Raw genomic sequence first — 17842 nt, forward strand, 5'->3', positions numbered from 1 at the left:
ACTGAGTCTAGATATTCCTAAGGAACAGAGCCAGGATTTGCACCCAGGCCTGTGGGTAGACAGACATGGATGGTGAAGAGGACAGGAAACAGGAAGAAAGGACAATAGCTGGGGACCCCACGCGAGGCCACGTGCCCCGGAATCCCACCTACCCTGAAGAGGTAGAAGCCGATGGCGAGGGGAGGCTTCCGGTTGCGGTGCCGGTGCCTGGGCTTCTGGAGCAGGGACACCAGCACGCTGCAGGGCTTCGGGAACATCTCGCCCTCCTGGGGCCTCCAGACGGACAGCAGGAACTGCGGGTTCTTCCAAAATGCGCCTCGGGCTGAAAGCAGCAAGGCGGGGCAGGTCCCGGGCTGCCCTGGCGCGTCGCTCCCCACACACCAAGAGGTGCACAGACCCAGGGCTCCTGCCCCAGGGCTCCTACCCAGCAGTTCATCTGGACAGAGTTGGGGGTCTGTTCAGCTTCAGCTCTAAGCACCCTCCCATCTCACCTCTACCACCCAGACACACAGAGACATTCTGGTGCCATAGCCCCTTGGCCCAGCACAGGTCTGGGCACAGACTTCATGCCCCATAACTATTTGCTGCCTGAGTAAGTGACTATCTGAGGAGAACGTGGTCCCAAGGGACTGTGCATTTTAAGGGAACCAAGCCTTAGCTTAAGGGCAACGTAAGCTTTGGGGGAACTCTCTGATTGGAGGGGGACACCAGCATTCAGGCCAACGCGACCTACTGAGGTCACACCCTGCAGGTCTTTCCTTCCAAAGGGATCACTCACGCCCTCTGTTGTGGAGAAAGGGACACAGTCACCACAGTCACTGGGAATTTAGATGTGTCCATCTCTCATAATTGATGACCTGAGAATACTTAATCCCTACCAAACTCTAGATAAGGAGGGCCTGATATACATGATATAGTTACTATTTTAGTCCTGCCCATTAAAGGGTGGTCACTTCAACCTATCAATCACCTTGTCCTGAAACCAAAACAAGATGTAACGATGCTTTTACCACGCGTGTGTGCCTGAGGCCTCCAAGTGCCAATTAGAAGAAGGCGCCTGTGGAAAGACACAGCCCCAAAGGCGGGCAGCTGGACTGAGATTTCTATGCCTTTGTGCAAATTAGGACCAAAGGTGCCCCATCTTCCCAATGGACACAGCCCAGGGCCGAGCCGTTAGCTTGGCCAGCAGCAGCCCTCACCCTCAGCCAGATGCCCTGTGCAGGGCGCAAGCTGCCCGGCCGCCCACAGTGGCTCCGCCGCAGCCCTACCCTGGCCTGGACAGGCTGCCACGGCAAACCCAGAGCCCAGCTCCTGCGCACGTGCTCACCTCGGTGCAACGTCATGGGGCCGCCAGCCGTGCTGCCCTTCTCCCATCGCCCCTCCAGCATGGTGTACGACCACTTCTGGCCCACCTCGTGTCTCAGCAGGCCCGGGGTCAGCTTACAGATGACCAGGAGCTTGAAATGTGCTATAAAGTCCTTAAGTGACATCCTGGAGAGAAAAAGGGAACAGTACGAAGATAAACGAGATGATGTCTAGTTATCAGGACCAAAAGGGAAGCTGGAACAACACAGTGGGGACCCCAGCCCTCTCCCAGACCCAGGCCCTCGTCCTCCAGGCCCCCATCCTCCACGCCCGCGTGCAGAGCTGGGCAGGCCTTGGCCATGAGAGGGGGCTGGCTAGACCAGCGTACGGGTCCATCCCAGGTGGGTGGAGCCCCTGAGAAAACCCTTCCTGTGGCTGGAGGCAGACTCCTGTGCCTGGGCGGAGGGTCTCTGTTTTGCTGGTTACACAGAGAAAGCAGAATCGAGGCATTTATAACCAGTCCATTGGTTTATAGATGCTCATCAAGCAGTTTTCAATCACTGATAAAAACCTTTGCTCCTACTTGCTAATCTTGCCAACGAGACAGGCTACATGAGCTTTCTGATGCTCAGTTTACTCATCTGTGATGTGGAAACAATGCATTTGCAGGGATCTTGAGTTCAGTGACTACTTCCAGAGAGAGAGGGCCACAGCCATCTGCAAAGGCTGGGTGAGGGAGAAGAGGGGTCGTGGGAACAGGGTGGGAGTCATCGTAAAGGTGAAAAGCAAAAGGAAAGGGGAACAGATGGGCTTCATGTCAGACCCCCAGAAGCAGCAGCAGTTCAGGGCATCTGGGTGACCTTTCATAATAAGAGGTGAGTGGCTTCGGAGTCAGTGGGAGTAGAGCTATTTGGCTCTGGAGGGCACAGGTGACTGGCTTATGGTTTGGCAAGACTTTGCAGTCCCTGCTTTTCCCATCTCCTTTTCAGGACAGGAAAGGCACAACCTTGGGATGGAGTAACCCGAGTGACACAGAGCAGAGCGGAAGTCGGGGAGGACGTGGCCTCCCCCACACCCTGCTCTGAGCAACTGCTGAGCTCCAGGCCAGTGGTCACTGCTCTTGGCACAGAGGCTGTGACTGTTTGTCTGCAGGGCTGTTTGCCCTGCTGGACTGTGAGCCCCTCCAGGGTCTTCCTGATCTCTGTACAGGAGATACGTGGTGCCCACGAGGCACCCCGTAAATGTTGCTAGGTGGATGACCAAATGTCAGCCAGGGCACTTGTCCTGAGTCCTCGAGTCAATTACCAAAATTCTCCATCGTTGTTTTTTCTCAGCAGCATCATCTTCTCCTTGGGGCTCAACAGCTCCCACGTTCTTGAGCTGAAAACAGAAAAGAGATGTTTCCATGGGGAATGAAAGGATTGTGGAGGACAGGTGAGAAATTCTCCAGTAAGTGCTCCATAGGGCTGTTACTATTCTCATCTTCATGCTGCCTGTGCAGACGACTAAATCTCACATCCTGTATTATAAAAGCAACATGTAACATCAATTCATTGTTCACTGTGAGCCAGTTCTGGGCCAGGCTCTTGACATACTTTATCTCAGTCAAGGCTAACAACTTTACAAGATAAGGATTTTTATTGCCATTTTAGAGATTAGGAAACTGAGGTTAAAAGAGACTAAGTTGCTTGCTTGAAGTCACAAAGCTGTTAAATGTCAGAGCTAGCATTTGAACCTACATTGGAGTTACTTGCTTTCAAAGTCCTTCGCCTGGGACTTCTACTTCTGGCCATGACAGTAAGACTTTCCTGTATCACTTTCACACCATAAACAACTAAAACTGAGATAACAAATAAGAAACAACTGTTTTCATCCATTAGATAGCAGGCAGCACAGGGCGGTGACCCCAAGAGGAAGGGAACAAACGAGGTGAGTCCTAACATCGTCTACCTTCTGCCTCAAGCTACATCCCCGGGCAGTGATGCAGAGAAGGACCCGGGAGAGCCCAGCAGTGTTGCTGGGGGCCGGAGGCAGAGCCTGGTTCAGGGAGGCCAAGGCAGCTAGCATTTGCTAGGGAAGATGCCTGAGAGAAGGGGGCTACATAAAGAGGGAGCTCCAGAGAACTTCACAGGGGTTCCCTTGAGTCAGGTTGAAATCAAATCTGTGCATATATAAACACCACACACACACACACACACACACACACACACACACACACAAAAGACTGGACTATACACAGAAGAATTTCCAGAGCTGACACAAGGCTGGGAGTCATCTGAAGTCACACCAGACAGAATTGAAAGACCTTGTTGACTATATGGGGGTCTCTAGCAGAGATCCCAGAGGGTCAACATCTTAATAGTATGGTCAAATTATCCCTGAAATAAAGGTTTCTGTAGCTCTGTCTTTAAAGTGCTTTAAAATTTTTTCAAAGTATCAAAAATTATCCCTAAAAAAAAAAATTATCCCTAAGCAATTTAAGTACCTGCCAGAAAAAACCCAACATCCTTGAAAGGAATGCGACAAAACTCAGTACTCAGAAACTTAAATGTACAATGTCCAGCATCTAGTAAAAAATTACCAAGCATATAAAAAAGTAGAAAATGTGATCCATGACCAGGAATAAAAACAGTTAGGAGAAACAGACCTAGAAATGAGAGAGATGATGGAATTAGCAAATAAAGACATCACAACAGCATTATTAACACATTCCATATTGTCAAGGTTATAAGGGAACTATGGACAGATGAGGAGAGAAGTAGAAGCTATTCTCAAATGGAATCTCTAGAATTAGAAAATGTAATATCTAAAATAAAAATACACACTGGCCCTGGCCGGTGCTGCTTGGTGGTTAGAGTGTCAGCCATGCACCAAAGGGTGACAGGTTCAATTCCTGATCAAGGGCACATGCCTGGGTTGCAGGTTCAATATCCTGGCCCCTGTCAGGTCATGTGCAGGAGGCAACCAATCAATGTGTCTCTCACATATCTCTCTCTTCCCTCCCCCGCTTCCACTCTCTAAAAATCAACGAGGGAAAAAAAAATACCCTCAGGTAAGGATTAAAAAAAAAAGAAAGAAAATATACACTGGATGAGATTAACATCAGTTTCGACTCCATGGAATAAAAGCCCATCAATGTATTTAATCCTCATCACACCTCTGGCTCAGAGAAATGAAAAGCTTGCCCAAGATCACACAACTAACCAAACAAATTTAATCCATCCCCTGTCTCTAGTAAGTACTTGTTCTATGAAACAAACTAAAACCAACATCACGATGCTATATCTTGATAACATTTTAAATGTGTATGTGTGTGTGTGTGTGTGTGTGTGTGTGTGTGATCTTTGGATGCCATTTTCCACGTAGACCCAGTTTCTCTGACTATTCTCTTTATTCGTGGATAACAAATCGAGTGCGGCACATCCTATGAGGAGTGGAATTCAACTTCTTTTTCTGAGCCTTTATTTCTTATTTTTAATTATCTTTATTGTTTTATTTCTTCGTCTATGAAAATGATGACGTGATGATGGCTATGTGGACGTGTTGCTGAGCTCCACAGAGCCAGGTATCAGGGACCTTCACAGCAAGAGGGCGGGGGACTCGACCCCTGGTCCCCTTCCCGCTGGCGCCCCACAGCCCGTCTGCAGCCCGTAACGCCCACACCCTTCAGGGTTGTCTTTAGGTAGAAACGACCTAAGGTCCCTAAACAGAAGCAGAATGTAGGGGCCAATTCGTACCTCTCTCTCACCAAGCCCAAGAGCACGCTGAGCCATGCCAGCAAAGGAACACAGGACTAGACAGCAAAGACCTTGGCTGAACTGCACTCTGAGACCTTAACTAATTCACTTAGTCTAAGCACCACGTCCTTCGTCAGTAAAATGGGAATCAAACTACCTACCTAACAAGAGCATTATCTGGAGGATCAAATGAGATAAAAATTCAAAGGACTTAGCACAGTGCTGGCAAGCTCTTAATAAACATTTGATTTTAATCACTATAAACATTATAGAAACGTGAGAGACTGGCCGTCACAGTCTGAACACGCTCCTGACCCAGCTGGGACCGAGGGAAGACCCCCTGGAATCTGAGCTGCAGCCTCCTTGCTGGCATGGCCCACCCCTGCGCCCCTCCCAGCCAGGCTCAGCTCACCTGTCACTCCAGTCTCCTTTCCACTCCACCTTCCCCCAGGGGTTCCGCAGCTTGACTAGATATTCGGGTGCGTGTTTGCAGGTCACCTGCACAAAATGAGGAGCAGTTTAGGTGGCTGGGCCAAGTGCCAACTACAAGAACTACAGACACCTGGGTGAGACTCATGCCCGCAGACGAGACTTTGAAACGGAAGATCCAAGGCCCCTGAGAGTTGGCGGAGGAGGAAATGGCTCTGTTCCCCGCTAGCTATGAGACGTAGGGCAAGTTGGTGACCTCTCCTTGACTACTTCCTGACCCGCAAAATGAAGCGGACCGTCACCCCTGCTATAAAGGATTGAATGGTGGCCCCCCACAAGATATGTCTACCTGGAACCTGTCAATGTGATCCTATTCGTAGAAAGGGCCTTTGCAGGTAATTAAGTTAAGAATCCTAATGTGAAATCATCCTGGATTCAGGTGGGTCCTAAATCCAGTGACAAGAGGGGGGAAGGGGAGAAGACACAGAGGAGAAGGCCATGTGAAGATGGAAGTCAAGCCCTGGCCGGTTTGGCTTAGCGTTTAGAGCGTCGGTCTGCGGTCTGGAGAGACCCGGGTTCTGTTCCCGCTGAGGGCACGTACCTCAGTTGCAGTTTGTCCCCGGCCCTGGTTGGGTCGTGCAGGTGGCAGCCACTCGATGTGTCTCTTTCACATCGATGTTTCTCTCGCTCTCTCCCCCTCCCACTCTATCTGAACAAAATATCGAAAAATGTCCTCAGGCGAGGATTAAAAGAAAAAGATGGAAGTCAAGACTGGAGCCTTGACACCAGACTCTGGCCTTCGGGGCTGTGAAAGGACAAGCTGCCGTCTGAAGCCACCCAAGTGGGGGTCCTTCGTTACGGCAGCCCCAGGGCGCACCGCCCTGCTCACGGGGCGTCGTGAGGGTGGAGTTAACCTTGGGAAAGCAGTTAGGACAGCGTTTAGCACGTGGGAAGTGCTGATTTTTGCCAAATATTATTAAACAGATATAAAGCTAAATATATAAACATACAACTATTATCAAAATGTAACTTTTGCTAAATAAAGATGAAAACAAGTGTAAAGTTCTTGGTACACACACAGGAATGGTAGGCGGATAGCTAGGAGGAAGAACTCTGATGTGAGTTGAGTTCTAGAAGTTTGAAACAGAACCAAAGGGAACTGGAGGCCTTTGGGAAGGGAGCTTTCTAGGGAATATCAGACGTTCCCTAAGGTTGAACCTCCTGATTTCTTACCTCCACACTTTGCATCTGGAATGCCCCTTCTCCTCACACAAACAAATCTACCATCTCTCAGGACCTCGCTGGAAAGCCCTTCTGATTCCCTCCAACCCACGCAGGGGAGTATCTTCTCTCTTACCTCCAAAGCCCTAAAGCTTTCCACCTATGCTTTCTTCCCTGTTTCTTTCTTCCTTATGTCCAGGGATGGTTTGTCCCCATACTTGACTGTAAGCTCTCTGCAGTCAGGTCCCTGTCTAGATCCTCTTTCCCTCAATGCTTAGTGGAGCTCAAACGGTGAATAGCAGTAGAAGGAAACTGGAGACTGTTGAAAGGAGCAAAGGAGAAAGAAGCGGGAACTCGGGAGGGACAGCCCAGCTAGGAGGCCATCACGGGCAGCCCAGGGCAAAGTGAAGCCCGCGGAGTGCGGTGAAGCCACAGCACGCATGGATGGCCAGACGGCTGGGTCTTCCCCCCGCAAAGAGAGGTCGGGATGGTGCAGTGATGGTAGCGAAGGCTAGACCCACCACTTCACCCCAGAAAATAGGTAAGAGGTACAGGGACCCCCACCGGCTTTGGCAGGCCCTGGAGGACCCACGAGAGAATTTACCCCAGACTAGACACAGATGGTAACATTCAGCAAGATGACCCCAGGCTGTGGCAAGAAGGCCTAGGAGAGAGGGGAGGCTGGAGGGAACAGAGGGGCACGGTTCCACCCACCTTCCTTATCCCTATGAGCGTGTAGGCATGGCCGTCCACCAGCCCGTTCTCCAGCACGCGCTCGTTCTACAGAGACAAGAGAGCTTCATCAGTCCTGCTGGGTACGGCTTATCCAGGGTCACAGGGACCTTTCCGCTGGAGCAAGGGGTTCTGAGGAGGGGGCTGGAGAGACCCACGCTGCCCTGCGCTACCTTACAGTTTTCATAGCTCTTCAGCACCCACAGTCTCTTCCAAGCACTCAAGTCAAGGTGTCACTCGGCGGTGATGGTAACTATTTTACAGAGGACGAACTCAGACTCAGAGCCACTACGCCATTGTGGAAAGTGACACAGTGGTCATTGGTGGAGGCACAGCGGGACCCAGGGCTCCCTACGCCAGCTCCACGTTCTTGGTTGTTATTCAATTAGACAGTAAGGACCAGCTGTGCTACGAAAATACCTTACATGTGGTCAGCACTTAACTGCCAGCCCCCTTCTGTTCACACTATCTGTCCTCTTGCCTGCCCTGAGCTGCTCGGGTTGGACATCGGGACTGTGGGTGCAGGGGTGGGTGGAAGTCTTGGGGCTCACACCAAGGTGAGAACAGCAACTGATGGGTCCTGCCAGCACCCAGCCCGGTCTCACCCCTAAGTGGGTCTGGCAGCCGATGAGGGTTCTGCCATAGATGGCTCCGGCTAGGATGTCCCAGAGGTTTCCAGGGGCTTCTGCCAGTTTGATGGTCACTGTCACCCCACCAGTGAAGTCCAGAAGGGCGTCAGACACCTCTCCATGCTGTAAGTCTTCATAGGAGCCACAGAGCCTGCCCAGGAGGGAGTACACATTGGAAGAGGAAGGAAGGGGCATTTATTCCGCAGCCTGGGATGGTCCAAATGAGCCTTGCTTGGCTATTCCCCGGGCGTGTGTCTGCTACCTCTTCCTTCCACCCCCGGGCAAAGGAGAAAATATATGCTTAGAGTTCTTATCCCTGTTAACAACTCCATCCGTTAGGAAGGGCAAATTCCCGAACTCTTGTTCAGATGGGGTGACCCTGACGTAACAATCTCTGCATATGCAGCTTGTCTGTTCCCTGAGTCATGTCTCAGCGTCTCACTTCATAAACCTTCCCTGCCTCCTCTTGCCCTCCCTCAACATTGATGAGAGAGACAGAGGGAGAGGAGAGGGGAGGGGAGGGGAGGGGAGGAAAGGGGGAAGGGGGGAGGGGAGGGGAGGAAGGGGGAGGGGAGGGGAGGAAGGGGGAGGGGAGGGAAGGGGAGGGGAGGAAGTGGGGAAGGGGAAGGGGAGGAAAGGGGGAAGGGGAGGGAAGGGAGGGGAGGGAAGGGGAGGGGAGGAAAGGAGGAAGGGGAGGGGAGGGGAGGGGAGGAAAGGGGGAAGGGGAGGGGGGAGGGGAGGGGAAGAAAGGGGGAAGGGGAGGGAAGGGGAGGGGAGGGGGGGGGAGGGGAGGAAAGGGGGAAGGGGGAGGGAGGACAGGGGAGAAGGGGGAGGGGAAGGGGGGGGAGGGGAGGAAAGGGGGAAGGGGCGGGGAGGAAAGGGGGAAGGGGGCGGGGAGGAAAGGGCGAAGGGGAGGGAAGGGGAGGGGAGGGGAGGGGAGGGGAGGAAAGGGGGAAAGGGCGGGGAGGAAGGGGGAGGGAAGGGGCGGGGAGGAAAGGGGGAAGGGGGAGGGAAGGGGAGGGGCGGGGAGGAAAGGGGGAAGGGGGAGGGAAGGGGAGGGGAGGGGAGGAAAGGGGGAAGGGGGAGGGAAGGGGGCGGGGAGGAAAGGGGGAAGGGGGAGGGAAGGGGAGGGGAGGGAGGAAAGGGGGAAGGGGCGGGGAGGAAGGGGGAAGGGGAGGGAAGGGAGGGGAAGGGGAGGAAAGGGGGAAGGGGGCGGGGAGGAAAGGGGGAAGGGGGAGGGGAGGAAAGGGGGAAGGGGGCGGGGAGGAAAGGGGGAAGGGGGAGGGAAGGGGAGGGGAGGGAAGGGGAGGGAAGGGGGAAGGGGAGGGGAGGGAAGGGGGAGGGGAGCGGAAGAGAGGGGAGGGGAGGGGAGCGGAGGGGAGGGGAGCGGAGGGGAGGAAAAACATTTCTCATTTTTGTCTTACTTGGCATAGGCCTTTTCCAGAAGAGCTCCCCAGAACAGGTTCTTGTAGGTGGAAGAGACGAAGATCAGCTGGCCAGCTTCAGTCACAGGCAGTCGGTCATCTATTACCACAGGAACCCACTTCCCAAAGTGCCAGAACTGGAAGGAGAGAGCGCCCAGGAGGCAAAGACATGACCCCTCCAAGAACCTTCTTTCCCATGTCCCCACCCCAGGCTGGAGCACCAGGAGGACACTCACCCGGAACTGGAAGATGCCAGCATACTTCTTGGTGAAACTCTGATTCAGTGGAACGACCTGGCTCAGGATGTCCTGGTGCAAAGTCAGAGCTTGCAAGGCAGCCAAGAACCAGCAGTCACCTAAGCCAGAGAGCACACAGTATCTGCATGGATGTGTTGTACATGCATGCATGTTCCCCAGGTGTCTGCCTGGATGTACTGCACATGCATGCATGTTCCCCAGGTGCCTGCGTGGATGTTCACATGCATGCATGTTCCCAGGTGCCTGCGGGACGTACTGCACATGCCTGCATGTTCCCCAGGTCCTGCGTGGATGTACTGCACATGTATGCATGTTCCCCAGGTGTCTGCCTGGATGTACTGCACATGCATGCATGTTCCCCAGGTGCCTGCGTGGACGTACTGCACATGCATGCATGTTCCCCAGGTGCCTGCGTGGACGTACTGCACATGCATGCATGTTCCCCAGGTGCCTGCGTGGATGTACTGCACATGCATGCATGTTCCCCAGGTGTCTGCCTGGATGTACTGCACATGCATGCATGTTCCCCAGGTGCCTGCGTGGACGTACTGCACATGCATGCATGTTCCCCAGGTGCCTGCGTGGACGTACTGCACATGCATGCATGTTCCCCAGGTGCCTGCGTGGACGTACTGCACATGCATGCATGTTCCCCAGGTGTCTGCCTGGATGTACTGCACATGCATGCATGTTCCCCAGGTGCCTGCGTGGATGTACTGCACATGCATGCATGTTCCCCAGGTGTCTGCCTGGATGTACTGCACATGAATGCATGTTCCCCAGGTGTCTGCCTGGACGTACTGCACATGCATGCATATTCCCCAGGTGTCTGCATGGATGTACTGCACGTACATGCATGTTCCCCAGGTGTCTGCCTGGATGTACTGCACATGCATGCATGTTCCCCAGGTGTCTGCATGGATGTACTGCACATACATGCATGTTCCCCAGGTGTCTGCCTGGATGTACTGCACATGCATGCAAGAAGTACCTGGTCCCAATTGCTATCTTTTCTGGACTTGTAGCCTAACTTAGAAGGGAATTATATACTGGGGAGGAAGAGGGTGAATGAGAAAACCATGGTGCCAGGGGCCACACTGGCTGGAATGCAGACCTGACAACAAGAATTGAGCAATATTCCTGGATCAGCTTTTAGCTTACCAAACGCTCCCTCTTCAGGAACGTGGACCCGAACACAACCAAACTCTTTAAATTCCTGTCTCTGGATCTGATTGATGTTATTCTGGGAAAGCCTCTGGACTCCATTTTCCTGTCTGTAAGACGGGTATCACTACGTATGTGCCTTCCCTCGTGGCCAAGGGCTGTTTCTATTACAAGAGAGTGTTGGCTTGAGAATAGGCCTTCCTGGACCCTATTCTGGAGCACAGGTGTGCCAAGAAGGACTCATTACAGGAACTAAATTAGAGTGAGAACATTTTCCCAAGACAAGACTTAGACCCGCAAACTCATAATGAGATTATCATTAGGCAAGTTTTGACATTCCCATGCGTCCTGACAGGACCAGTTATTATCCTTTTCTCCGCAAAGGACTCAGCATGTCAAGATAGAGTTCAGGGGGGCATTCCCCCACTTGAATCTCTTGATTCCCCTCCTCCCCACCCCTCTCTGCTTTGGGCAGGCCAGGCTCCCAGCTGCCCAGGGTGTGTCTCAAAGGGCCGTGCAGACTTACCTACCAGTCCCTGGCACAGATCCAGTCTTTTGGCCTCGGCAGAATAGAAGTGGGGGTTGCTGTGCAGTTCCTGCAGGGACAGACAGAGTTGTCCTTGTGACCAAAAAGAAGCTCCTGGAGCTACAGTGACCATTGGGTCCCATACTCCTGAACTGGACTACGGGGACATCAATATAGTACATATGTATAAAAACCAGGGCTGTCCCAGAAAATCTGGCATAGATTCTGTCCATTGTGTTTCTCATTCCTTCTTAAAGCTCATGAAAGTCAGGTCTTGGAGAACACTGTGCAGACACAGCAGCAAAATGCCTTTTCTTGGAGTTTCTGTTAAAAATGGAAGTATCGCCCTGGCTGGTTTGGCTCAGCTGTTAGAGAGTCAGCCAGTGGATCAATGAGTCATGGATTCAATTCCAGACAAGAGCACCTGCCTCGGTTGTGGTTGGTTCCCCGGCCCTGGTCGGGGTCATGCAGGAGGCAACCAGTCGATCGATCAATGTGCCCCTCTCACGTCGATCTCTCTCCCCCTCCCTCTCCCTCCCATGCTCCCTCCCTTTCTCCCACTCCATCTGAAGATAAATGAAAAAGTATCCTCAGGTGAGAACTTTTTTTTTTAATGGAAGTACCTCTTACAGGGGTATCCTGTTTTCCTAGAGGTCTTTCCACTCTTATTCTCCCTGTCCTCCTCCTTCCTGACCCTGCACCCCAGTAGAATGGCCTCTGCGGTTTTCTACGCAGAGATGTGGCCTGGGGCGGGTGGAAGAGGGCCACGGGGAGGGGTTGGTGGTCTCCGCGTCGTGGCCTGCACTGAACCCTCAGTCTGTGGGCACAGTTCACTCAAGGGCAGAGGTGTGACCAGCCCTGTTCCAGCAGTGCCCAAGAGTTTCTGGGAGAAGTGGAATCACGACTCCCCTCTAAACTGGGAGGCGCACTGGGGGGTCCTACCCGTAGTAGGGACTTAGTGAGCCTGGCTTCCATGGTGTGGGCTGGCTAGGGAGCAGAGGGGAGAATTTGCAGCGCAGGTTGATTTCACCACCTGCTCCAGGACTTGCATGGAAATCAAGTTTGGAGATGAATTGCTTTTGAAGACATTGAAAAGTTGCCTTTTAGAGGAATTACTGGTACATTTATAAAGTGAAGAATACTTTTGTAAAGTGATTAATAGGTTCTTTTTTTATTTTTTATTTATTAATTTGTTTTTGTTACAGATGTTTCTCATTTTTCCCCCATTGACACCCTCCTTCCTCCCCGCCCCCCGCCCCGCTGCTCCATCCCCAGCTTTGTTGTCTATGTTCATTGGTTATGCATACATGCATGTAAGGTCTGTGGTCTATCTCTTCCCCAACAAACCACCCCGCTCCTCTGAGGCTTGTCAGCCTGTACCCCACCTCCATGTCTCTGGGTTAATTTTGTCCAGCAGTTTGTTTAGTTCATTATATTTCACAAATAAGTGAGATCATGTGATATTTGTCTTTCTCTGCTTGGCTTGTTTCACTTAGCATATGGTGTTACCTCTAAAAGTTAAAAATTAAACTGCCATTTGACCCAGTGATCCCACTTCTAGGAATATACCCTAAGAAACCTGAATCACCAATCAGAAAGAATATGTGTACCCCCATGTTCATAGCAGCACTATTTATAATAGCTAAGATCTGGAAACAACCCAAGTGTCCATCAGTAGACGAGTGGATTAAAAAGCTGTGGTACATGTACACAAGGGAATACTATGCAGCTGTAAGAAAGAAACATCTCTTATCTTTTGAGATGGCATTGAAGGACCTGGAAAGTATTATGCTAAGTGACTAATAGCTTCTTAATCTATGTGTTTCATGAGCCTGGTTTGGAGGAGGGGCACATGCAGTGACAAAGTCCATCCCTCTGCAGGTGGCACCGGCTGTGACAGGCGCATTGCAGGAAGCTCAGAGCACCCGACTATACTTTTGGCTGCAGCTGCTCTGCATATTTCTGGCCCGAGGGGGAGCTGCATCTTAAACCGCTCTCAGGATCACCCCTGGTTTTTCCTGGAAAATAGATATGTGGGAGCTTAGCCAGTTCCCTTCTCATGGGATCAATGACAGCAAGGCCAGGTATCCCAAAGCCCTGAGCCCTGGGAAGGAAGGTCGGGGTCGCCACCTGTGTGTGTCGTCGCAGCCCCCTCCCTGCCCCTCACCGGCGGCCTCCTCCACTGCAGGCAGGGCGGCAGCTTGCGCAGCAGGGGCCCGCTGCCGATGGAGCTCAGGGTGGCCGGGAAGCTGCTGTCTTCAAAGAGGCAGCCATCCCTCAGGCACTGCTCCTGCAGGGCCTCGAAGTCCTGTGTGGGGAGCGGTGCAGAGGCCCCAGGCGCGGCCTTCTGCCCTGGCTTCCATCGGCCTAGGAGAGGTGGCCACAGCGGCATAGCGACGTGTGGGCACGCACCCAGGGGGCCTTCCTGTCGGTTTCTGTTGCTCCTGAAAAGAAGACGGATGTCCCGTTTACTCACATCTTGTTAATGCATTGTCATTCCTTCCGGGAGGAGGAGGAAGATGGAGAGAATGAGAGAAAGAGACATCAGCCTGCGAGAAACAAAAAGTATATGCACTAGAAGCAGCCTGCAAGCGTGTCTGTACCAAGACGTAGTCCTATACATTGTAGGGCGACCAAGGAGCCTCTCCGTCTGTCAAGATCTTGACTCCCTCCAAAGCCCAACGTGAGCCCCTCCTCCGGGAGGCCTTCCTTGGGTGCCTGGCCTTCACTGAGTTCCCCTTATCCCGACTGTCCACTGACTCACCATTTACCCCATAGAGCGTCTCAAATGATCACTAGTGGAGGACCTGTATTCTTTTATTTCTAATTTGTCAAGGAACTTGATGAAATGAATTAACAGAAAAAAAAATTTAGAAAAAAGAGACACAAAACATAAGCCCTCCTTTAAAAAACAAATCGGATTCAACAGAAGTGCAATTATTGGTCAATTGCTATGAAAGATTCTAAACATTTACCCTTAGTTTGCACTTAGCTCATCAGTCTGCGGAAGGGCCCTGTTCCCTGACCCCAGTGTGGCTCTGCTCTGAGTCATGCACCAGCTCCTGGGTCTACACTGGGTGTTTACCCCCCGGGGCTAACACTGCTGGAATGCGGTGTCTCACACCCTCTTCTCTGTGATGTCAGGACGTCTGCGTCCAGGGCTCCTAGCGGTCACGGGTGCAAGCACACTTCCTGGGGGAAGACCCGGCACTCTCCTGACCCGGTGATGGGGATCCACAAGCTGCTACTCAGGCCTGTGGTTTCCCCTGAGTTTTTCTGCCCAATATAGATTGTCAAGCAAGGCTTCCTTGGCCTAACCTTGCTCCTTTCCCAATAAGTTTCTTCTACCCTATTTATACTTGTAAACACACACAAGGTCTCATAAAAGCAAGACTTTACCTTTTTGTCCCTTGGAGCCTGAGCAGCATTCACTGCTTGTGACACAACCTGTGGGAGCAGGTCCCTTGGTTTCAGAACATGACCCAGGCTCAGGCCCTCCTTACCAAGCACCGGTTCGCACTCGGGTTCTTCTCTGAGTCCGAAACCATTGCATCGCATCTCCTGCCAGACCTTGCTGTTCGTGGGCTCCAAGGACAAAATGCTCATCACGAGATCACATTTCAGAATGAGGCCAGACTCACAAATATCTTCCTCTTACAAGTTGTCCTAAGTCACCTTAAGGAGGGTCTAGACCCAGATGTGGACAGTTGACAGTCCTTTAAAGTCGTCTGTATGTTACAAACGGGGGTGAAACGGCCTCACTCCCAGGCCGCCACAGCTCTCTGCAGAGGGCCAGATGGCTGTTGGTCATATCTGGAAATTCACTGTAACTGTTATAAGTGAACTGGGTTGGAGCAGGCCCATAAAATAAGACTATGCAAATGAACAGGGAAAGCTAACTGGGGCCCAGGATATGAGAGCGTGCAGCCTAGAGGCACGAGGCCTGTGCCCGAGAGCTCTTCCCTTGGCCCCCAGAGGGTGTTAAGGATCCTCGGTCATGTTCTTCATGTTAGGATTCGTTTGCACCCAGCAAAGAGAGGGGCAGAGCCTCAATCTTCACTTTGTCCATGTTGGCTTTTCTTGCCTTGTCCACAACGCTAGGAGCGAGGGAGAGCTTCGTGATGGGGAGATGTGAGTAGTAGTCCTGGTGCTCATGATCCAGACGAGGCCTGTGAATGCTAACCAGCTGGTGATCATTGAGAAGCATCACCAGGCAAGACACCTGAGTCAGTTCCTTGCCTTGAGTTCTTGCCCTGATGTTCAGTTCATTCACATATTTACTGAGCACCTACTATGTACTAGACGCTGTTCATGCAAGACACATACACCTGGCTCTTGGTCCACCTAATGAGGGTAGAGTGGGGGCTCTGGAAAGGAAACTAAAGACATAGGGACCATGTCCTCACTCACAGTCACTATGAACCTGTAGCATCCTCCTAGGGACAATTGATTTCCAGAGAACTCCGGCATCTTGCCACAAACCACTTAGCTGTTCGAGGCAAAATTAGAATAGAGACCTAGGCTCCTAGCACAATGGTTCTGTTTGCATGATAAAGAAAAAGCATCAGATTAAAATTTTATCAATTCCACGTTCTTGACAGAATGAAAGAACAAGACTGATTTACCTTGGGCAGGGTCTGTACGTCTTCTGTGTAATAGATGGTGTAGTGGTCATGGGACTAGAAAACCTGGGAGATGTCCAGGTTGCCACCTCTTGCCCGTGTGCCTGTGGGCAGACCCCTGACCCTCTCTAAGCTGGTTTCCTTACCTGTCAACAGAGATGACACATACTGTGTCTACTCTCAGAACTCAAAAGAGATAACAATGTGAAGTGACTTGCAAAAACTCTAAAGCAAACACAGTCCCTGGGTCAAACTGGCCCAACACGGAACTTTGTAAGTAAGATTGTATTGAAACACAGCCATAGTTACCTATTCATATACTACTTATGGCTGCTTTTGCAACACACAACAGCAGAGTCGGGTAGTTGCAACAGAGATCATTGCCCATAAGCCTAAATATTTACTGACTGGTCCTTTACAGACAAGTTTGCTAAAAGCACTAACTCAGGGACATTGCTGTCACACGTTGCTAGGCACAGGGGTAAGCTCCAAGTAGGCATGCACAGAATAAAATGTGGCTAACTGCATTCGTCATTAAGAATTTATCTTAATGCGCCCTGGCCAGTTTGGCTCAGCGGTTAGAGCGTCAGCCTGCGGTCCGGAGAGACCCGGGTTCGGTTCCCGCTAAGGGCACGTACTTCGGTTGCAGTTTGTCCCCGGCCCTGGTTGGTTGTGCGGGTGGCAGCCACTCGATGTGTCCCTTCACGTCGATGTTTCTCTCTCTCTCCCTTCCTCTCTCTCCCTCCCACTCTAAAAAAAAAAAAAAAAAAAAAAAAGAATTTATCTTAATGCAAGAGAATTTTATCTCTAATCAATTCATTGATTTTTTTTTTTTAATAGATGCTTAACATTCGCAGGTTACTTTTGTGTCTCAAAAAGCGTTGAAGATGTGGCCTGCCATGTCTCTCTGCTAAAGTCCCTCATTCATTTTTCAGATGTCATGACAGCAGGCATTGTTAGGTGGTTTCGTGGGTAGCGAGTATGAATAGGAAAACCCACGTCTCTAAGTACAGGCCACGACCTGTTCATAAAAGAGGAAATGATTTTGTCAAATTAATGGTTTAAAAGGATCTTCGAAGTTTTTACTAGTTAGATATTTGTCAGATTTAGATTTCGTTTTTAACAGAAGCCCCAAAGCACTCGTCTTCCTTTATTAGAGCAGACAGTGCCTTTCAGGAAACAAGGAAGAACGTGGTCCGACTGGGAGCTGGGAAGGCGACAACGGTAGATGTTTTTCCGGATTCTCAGAGCCCGGCACGGTGTCGGGAACAAACAGACGCATGATCAATGTTTGCTGACCGGCTGACTGAGCAAACAAATAGCTGGGTGTTTCATCACGAGTGAAATGATATAGCCTGCCCTCCCCACCCCTCTTGACGTGAAAGAAAAGGGTGGGAAGGCTCTTTGTGAACTGCCAACCATTTGGATGTCTTCTGTTGTTCTGATGACATCCCTGAGGTTGAGGCTCATGTTCAGGGGCCTCCTTAACAGCCCCCTCTGACCCAGATTTGTTTTGGGGCTCCTTTCTAGGGAAAGAGGTTCGGTGGGTCCCGGGAAAAGAGCCCCAAGGAATAAAGTAGAGTCAGGGTCAGCCTTTAAGGAGGAAGTCCCCAAAGGGAACATGCTCCTTGGGTGTCGACTGGGCAGAGAAGAAGCAGGAAGCCCCCTGCCCTAGCCGGCGATGCTGGGGGGCTCCTCTGGGCGGACTGCGTGCCTATTTGGAGATATAAAAACTTGGCTGGTGGAGCAACTGCCCACTCTCCACTGCCCCACCTTCCTTCTGACTCCATGAGACA

General features: G+C 51.5%; 1 protein-coding gene across 1 annotated transcript in view; it reads right to left on the reverse strand.

The window, feature by feature from the left end:
- Positions 1-16142, reverse strand: part of CAPN14 (calpain 14) — a 29735-nt gene extending 13593 nt beyond the window's left edge. Inside the window, exons 1-11 of the mRNA XM_036263134.1 lie at positions 16050-16142; positions 13592-13868; positions 11425-11494; positions 9714-9832; positions 9478-9614; positions 8030-8204; positions 7407-7472; positions 5455-5540; positions 2611-2685; positions 1328-1491; positions 153-322 (exon numbers count right to left, since the gene is read on the reverse strand). Coding sequence (XP_036119027.1) covers positions 153-322; positions 1328-1491; positions 2611-2685; positions 5455-5540; positions 7407-7472; positions 8030-8204; positions 9478-9614; positions 9714-9832; positions 11425-11494; positions 13592-13868; positions 16050-16099 — 1389 coding nt within the window. The 5' untranslated portion in view covers positions 16100-16142. The remainder of the gene's footprint in view (positions 1-152; positions 323-1327; positions 1492-2610; positions 2686-5454; positions 5541-7406; positions 7473-8029; positions 8205-9477; positions 9615-9713; positions 9833-11424; positions 11495-13591; positions 13869-16049) is intronic.
- Positions 16143-17842: the final 1700 nt, after the last annotated feature.

The sequence above is a fragment of the Molossus molossus genome, unplaced genomic scaffold (genome assembly GCF_014108415.1).
Source record: "Molossus molossus isolate mMolMol1 unplaced genomic scaffold, mMolMol1.p scaffold_m16_p_15, whole genome shotgun sequence".
In the NCBI taxonomy this organism is placed as follows: domain Eukaryota; kingdom Metazoa; phylum Chordata; class Mammalia; order Chiroptera; family Molossidae; genus Molossus; species Molossus molossus.